Source organism: Anguilla anguilla, chromosome 7, assembly GCF_013347855.1.
Source record: "Anguilla anguilla isolate fAngAng1 chromosome 7, fAngAng1.pri, whole genome shotgun sequence".
In the NCBI taxonomy this organism is placed as follows: domain Eukaryota; kingdom Metazoa; phylum Chordata; class Actinopteri; order Anguilliformes; family Anguillidae; genus Anguilla; species Anguilla anguilla.
In genome coordinates this window covers 13,179,411-13,186,661 of record NC_049207.1, presented here as the reverse complement: position 1 = coordinate 13,186,661, position 7,251 = coordinate 13,179,411, and the positions used below count along the sequence as shown (strand labels likewise).

At 38.5% G+C, this 7,251-nt stretch overlaps 1 protein-coding gene across 3 annotated transcripts in view; it reads left to right on the top strand.

Moving 5' to 3' along the window:
- The first annotated feature begins 2,515 nt into the window (after positions 1–2,515).
- The window catches only part of bicd1a (bicaudal D homolog 1a), a 53,279-nt gene continuing 48,543 nt past the window's right edge, over positions 2,516–7,251 (top strand). For 2 of the 3 annotated variants that reach the window (XM_035426501.1, XM_035426500.1), the window contains exon 1: positions 2,938–3,153. In XM_035426501.1, the coding sequence (XP_035282392.1) occupies positions 2,938–3,153 (216 nt within the window). Of the gene's footprint in view, positions 3,154–7,251 lie in introns of all 3 variants that reach the window. The other variant, XM_035426498.1, reaches the window with a different exon arrangement.

Sequence of the window (7,251 nt, the reverse complement as noted above, 5' to 3'; positions counted from 1 at the left end):
ACACACATACATAAATACTACATATTACATGTACAACTGCTATGCAATCATTAACTGCAGTTAGTGCAATTTCATAAAGTCATGTTACGAAAAGCCTGCTCAGTTGTATACATACAAATTACACTGACATTAAATAATTCCACCAAACTTCACAGGTGGGGGAAGTGTGTCAACCCAATTCAAGAAAACTGGGCACCAGTCTCCTAAAACATAATCAGAGAGAAAGAGAACAAGAGCTACAGAATTATCCTGAGGAAGTAGGATTCTGATTTGATTAAGATTCAGAGGGATATTTTTACGACACTATCACAAGTGAGCAATTAGTTTAGGATATTATCAAAATATAATTTGGTAGTAGTCGATACAGTGGGTACACTGTCCATGTCATGTCTTTTCCGCTATTCTTTGTAATTTTATTCTTTGTACATTCCTTTTGTGTATTGCATTATGGGAAAATGTGTCTTGTCAGTATGTGTGAGTTTTACAGCTTGTTGTTGTAATAAAGCTTTGAGCAAAATGTTTTGCCCAGAAATGTTTCTGGCTGATCCTTCTTACATTTATTACAACACAGTTTTTGACATTGTTATTTAAAGTGTGTTGTTGAAGGGCCATTGAGTTATTTTATTCACTTAGAATTTAGTATAGTTTTTAATCTCACAAATTTAGCTTCCCAAAATTAAAATCTTAAAAAACTGCATCCCAAAAAAATACAGGTTCCATTTTTCCAATGCTTCAAGTTAAATTTAAAAAGTCAATATATTAATTAAAAATTGAATATATTATATATTAATTTCACAGTTTAATGGATTCTTTTGAACCTTATTTCCTTTCATAGACTTATTTTTGTATTGTTGGCACGCCACATAATCACCTTGTCAGCATTTGTAGCACCTGCAATCAAATGTTAAATACAGAACAATTTCCATTCCAATCTGAGAAGTTTTTCTCATCATTAACGAAAATAGTGGCACATCTGTGTAAAGGAGCGCAAAACATAGCTTTATACAAGTTCTCCAGCAGATGGCAATAGTGAGACAGTTAGATCTGCCTCCACAGCCAGGAAAGAAAAAGCTTTTAAGCTATTAATGTAATTCTCCTGACTTGGAGCTGAAGCATAATGTGGACATTAAATTGGAAAATAAATATATAGCATATAGTGTCCCCTAATCGACGACTTGGTATCTAAACGTGCAACATGAGAAGTGAACACTGGCCGTCAGTCTGCCTTGTTGCAGGATGAGTTTTTTGTCGTACTGACGAGAGGAGCTGTTTTCTGCTGTGCGGCTGAACGTGAGTCAGAAACTTTTAACTCGATTATGCACCTCTCTTATTCTCTTTTGTGGTGTCATTCTAAATAGTTTAAATCTGCCAGTTAGTTTAAACAGAATGCATGACAACCCCATTGCTTGAAACGAAAACATTGTGGTTCACCTCTAGATGGCAGTGTTGCACATTGGGTAAAGATCATTCTTGCAATTGGAAAGTCGCAAGTCCATTTTTCAGATGGGGCACTGCCAATAACCCTCTAAAGAATACTTATTGTAAGTGATTTATTTATTGATTTATTTATTTTATTTTCGTTTATTTCTTTAATTTTTGGGGACAATGCAATTTATCATTGTTACAAGTTAAAAACAAGAAACAGATGTGCTGCGCTTCTAAGGTTAATAGCCAACGTCTTCAGTTTGGCTATTGTATCCTTAAGAAAAAAATATATTGGTAAATAAATAACTTCCCTATAAATGAATCACTTTTACTCTAAAATAGTACCCAAGCAAATTATTGCTAACAATATATAATTGGTGTTTCTGATTGTCTTTTGTGTGTGTACAATACACTTGTTCAGTAATATTGCACAAAGTTTTGACAAGCAGTTACCTAATGGAAGTTGTGATAGTTTACCTAGCTTGGCTCAATTGAATGTATTGTCATTTCACAGTAGGATTGGGTGTTTATTATGAAGTATGAATTCAAACTGTCTTTGTGTCTTTTGAACGGTTTCCAACAAGCAACCAATCACGATTTCTTTCTATTTTTATTGCGAGGAACAAGATAAAAATTACAACAACCTACAACACACTGCATCCATGAAATTAACAGTATGAGTAAATAATTAAATCATTTGCTAATAAATGCAAATACATAATAAATAAGTAGTAAATATTTTTTTTAAAGTAAGTAAATAACTAAATAAAAAAATAAATAAGTAGAAATACATACATTATCAAGGAAACTGTATAATCTTATCAAAATTTCATGAAAAACTTACAGTGTTATAATTGTCAATAATCTAAAGGAGTACATCAGATATTTTAAATAATTTTTACAAAATATTGACTTTAGGGATAATCTTTTGGAATCTTTTCTTGTGAATAAAGAATTTAGCTACAGTAGGCTACAATAAAATTTGTAATTTTCTCAAATTGTTTTATTACTATAATGAAAGTAGCAGACAATGGCATTCAAATGAAATTGGATGAAACCACGTTTTCTCTCCACTATAAACAGGCAAGCTACATTGACAGCGAACGATGCGCCGAGATATAGTGACGTCATCAGCAGGAGGATGGAAGCAAGTTATGTGGACTTCGCTTCAGAGCAGAAGGGAGAGATGGCGTCCAGGTCCCCATGAATAAGCAAAAAAAAGAAAAGAAAAAAGGATGCAAGGCAGATAGCCAAAGGACAGGGCGCCGATAAGGAATTTAACATCGCTATCTTTTCACCCAAAATATCTTCAGGACTAAACTGCATCTGATTGCTTCATAAGGATCTTACATAGGCGTGGGTGTTTGCAATATTTACTTGTCATTGCTCTGTTTTCATCCTCGTCCGGTCACCGGGAGGGGAGGGTTCGCCTTTTGCTACAGCTGTTTCTACCTCCGCCTCTCGTCGAGCCAACGTTGAGACGGCGAGACAGGACCGAGTGAGTGAGGGGCGATGGCTGCTGGAGGAGGATGCGGGGAAACCGTGGATCAGTACCGGGCGGAGGTAGATCGGCTGACCCGAGAGCTTGCGGAAGCTAACCGTGAGAAGATACGGGCGGCGGAATGCGGTCTTGTGGTGCTGGAAGAAAACCAGACCCTGAAGCAGCAGTATACTGATCTGGAAATCGAGCAGGAGGCACTGAAGCGAGAGTTGGAGCAGCTGCAAGAGGTAGACAATTGAACCGTTCATTATCAATCAGTGAGTGCTGTCATCGTCTGATACATAACGAGGCGGCAGTTTGAACTTCACTAAGTGTTGCTCGCTCAGAGTGCGTTAGCACTACTGGAATACACGTACGATTTATTTTTTATTGGTGCTGTGATTGTGAGCAAATCTGTACTGAGTCCCGGCCAGGTCGGGGACAGGGCAGGGCCAGATATTTCCGAAATTGAAGCTTATAGCGAAAGCTTAAGTTGGTGTGTCAAACGAAAAGATGCTCTGCTATTATCAGTAGGATTCATCGTGCTTTTTGCCTGTTTTCTTTTTCTTCTCTTTTTTTTTCTTTTTATTTTGGGTTTGTGCATGAAGGGTTATCCAGCCTTTGAAATCTCATGGGTAGATGTAGCCTAAGCACGCAGGTATGCGCATCCCTGGTGCAGTGGAAGCCCCGGCAAACTACACAATGCCGTTTGTCTGCAGGAATACGAATCTATCGTGGATTTTTTTTTTACATTTAATTTTGCGTTGTCTGGTTTATTTTTAAGGTCGCGTACTTATGCCAATGAACCGTTTCTGCCGGGACGGTTACTTGTGGACAGCTTTGTCATGTTTTTCTTGAAGTCGGCATGGGTCAGACTCAGACAAATAGGCTATGTAAATCTGGCTAATGCTGAAGGGGGTATTTTCTGTTGGGTTCTCTGTTTAGGTGATCAATTTTTGTGTGTGATTGAAATCTGCATAACTTCACTTGACACACATCTGTCCCTCACATTCCAGGCTGTTATATGGTGTCATTACAGTTGCCTTCATTTTTAACTGTGCATCATGTAGTGTAGACCACCCAAGGTCTGTGTGGCACCATCAAACTTCAGGTTTCCCTTGACAGCATGGTTTCCATTGGCAGAGAGGGTATAGGCCATATAAATGTTTTTAAGGTCTGCAGATCTGTGAATCATCATACAAGCTTCATAATGTTTCCTGTACACTATAGAGAGCAGGCAGTGAACCTTTATGTTGTGTAGTTACACCGGTGTGATGTCACACAAATATTGCCAGTGATGAAAGTGGGCTTATGGAGCCCAATCTGGGAAGATCAGTGATGCCTTGATCCAGCCTTTTCATTAAGCCTTTTCATAAAGAATCTGTGGATCCCAGGACAGGATCGTCCTCTTTAGCTCTGTTGAGTCAGCTCATTACCTTTGTCCTCCTTTCTGACACATCCACCTGTCTAACCAACTGGTGGCCATACTGTATAATACATTCTTCTTTATATGTTGCCACCTATTTTATACCATGTTATCGATAGCACTATAGATATTTTAACTACAGACCTCATCATATTGTTAAGATAAGGGCTATTAGACAGGGTGTAGCAGGACATTCTGACTCATCAAGGGAGTTTGTGAGGTAATGTGAGTGTGCAGTGGAGTGGGAGGTGGGGGTTAAACAGGGGTCTGTGCTTGCATGTGTATGTTTTTGGTGTGAAATGTATTTGTTGGCCTGTAATTTCACAAATGCATAGTGGTCCTGCCAAACCTTTTGGCTAGTGTGCTTTGAGTTTTTCCTAGTGATTTTGCAGACAAAAGAGGGGGACAGAGCCAGCTTGTATTTCACAGTTAGCCCTTACTCTGATTATAAGAGATGTCTGACTCTCTGTTTGACAGTTAGCTACACCTCCCAAAATGTCATACCTAAGCAGTACGGGGGTGAGTGGCTAATAAAGGAGCAAGCAAAGAAGAGGGAGGGCGGGAAGATGAGGCAGGGAGAAAAACAAAAGCGAAAGAGCAAGAAGGGGAGAGCCAGAACGAGAGAGAGAGAGAAGGAGATTTTTTAATGGCTGCAGGGAAGATTCTGGATGGAATTCAGCAGTTTGTTGAATGTACTGCACTGTAACAGCCCTGGAGTATAACAGCCCAGCTTTGAGCTTTATGCACAATGCATGGTTAAGTATTTGCTGCCAATAAGTAGAAGTTACCATATTTAATTGTAACTTTAAAAGGTTATGTTCAGTTTTTGCATGGAAATATCCACAGCTGATGAACAATTCATTTGCGCAACTTACATTAGTTTTACAGAGCGTGCTGTTGGATTATAGAATCAACCCAAATACTGACATGAAGGGCTGTGTCTGTTTTTTCTAATAATAGTACAGCACAACAGGCAGTTTCCTGGGAAAAGGTCATAATTAAGTGAAGTCTAATCTCCTGGAGTGGTACATTAATTTGATGTGGTGCTACTGCATTCCTAAAAGGCAGACACTTTTCATGCATTGGATGTTCTTCTGTTTTTCTCTGGTGGAGACTTTTTTTTTTTACATTCAGTTAGAATGTACCCAATTTTATCTTATTTTAGAGCATGGCTATTTCCATTTTTATTTCCTGTGTTGCTGCATTAATTTAGAGCTATACTGAAGAATATCATTCAGTACAGACCCAAACATTTTCCATCTAGCCTTCATTACTGTTGCCACCCTCGCTGCTCCCCCCCCCCCCCCAAAAAAAAAAAAAACTTTGTTTTCACTCCAAACTTTACTTTATGAATTTACAACAAATTAATTGAATAATGAACTAATTCACGATTCATTGAACTGTGCGCTCTGTTATTGATTGCTGGCTCTTTTTGTACTGGCTGACAATTTGCTGCACATGCATTTGTCAATTATGCAAATGCATTCCCATGTTCCTGCATTCATCCATCTGTGTATTATTGCCAGCATGCAGGTAGACAGGCAGCGGGCAGCCACTGAGAGTGCATGCTCATCAAGGTCAGGATGCAGGATGCAGGATGCAGCAGCTGAAAGGCAGACAGCCTTCTGGGTAATATGACTGGCTGGAACAGAGTGGGGAACTTTAATGGTGCAGTGACAGGACACCGTTCTGACCCTCAGGGGTCTTGCTCAGACACAGAAACGATGTTCACCGTCGCCTACGGAAGAAAATAATTTAACTTTCCATCAGGCGTAGGTGGGACAGTCTCTGGAATATCGGAATGAAGGGGTAAGGGGGTGAACACAAGAGCACTTAAACAGTCTGGAGGTTTGACCGCTAGTATTATTTCTGTTATTTAAAAAAAAGGAAACATTTGGCCTACAGCCCATTCTTTTTATAGCCTGTCCGGCTTTGTGAAGCTTAACCTTGTTTTTTTTTGTTAAAGTGCACTTTTGCACATTGTTTTTGACATGCTTTCATGTGACAGAAGCTGAATAGAAACCTCAGATGCAGATCAGACTGGTTGGTAATCTAATCAGAATCAGAGTTAAGAAGCTTGGGGATCAGACTCCATGATTGGAGGTGTTTATTTTCTCAGTGTATGGGATTAATTCTTCTTTCCCACCCATAATCTTAATCCATGGCCAAGGGGAACCACATCAAGCCTGTGCAAATCATTTAATTATTTGTGTCCTTGTTTTTAGGTTTGAAATCAAGCTGTAGCCTTGGTTCGCTCCAGAACACTTTGTCTTTAGTATGTATTTTGTATGAATACAATTTAGGGGAAAAACGCATGTACGTATGCATGAATGAAAAAAGTGCATAATGTAGGCTATAGGATCATAAAAAATAACATGCTGCACAATTTATTCAGTTAATTACTGTATATCCATGTCTGGACGTACAGTACATTATTTGTATTAAGATATTTGAAATGCATGACATAACATTTTTAAAATTCTAGACTGAGTAGTGCTTTATTTGGTGTATTTGTGTATGTAAAATTAAATATTATGCAGTCTTGAATCTTGCTCTCCATCACAGATTTCCTTTGTTACTGGAATAATTGTTTACTGGAGTCCAATATGAGGCTGGTAAATATTCTGTGTCAGTTGTCTGTGTTCTTCTCTGTGTAATTATTGTGCTGTATTGTGGGTAAACTCACTTCTGACAGTTTTTTCCTCTGTCCTTGGCAATGATCTCTTAGCCAAAGACAGAATACTTAGGCTGTTTCTTATTTGCATTCCCACAAAGCTAGCTTTAAACTTCATTTACATGGAAAGTACTTAATCGATGAAAAAATTCAGATATACCACCAGACAATGTGCTACAAGCTTTTGAGATAGATGCTCCCCTAATTGATTCGTTTAAGTTTGCTTTTTGTTACCTCACTTTGGTA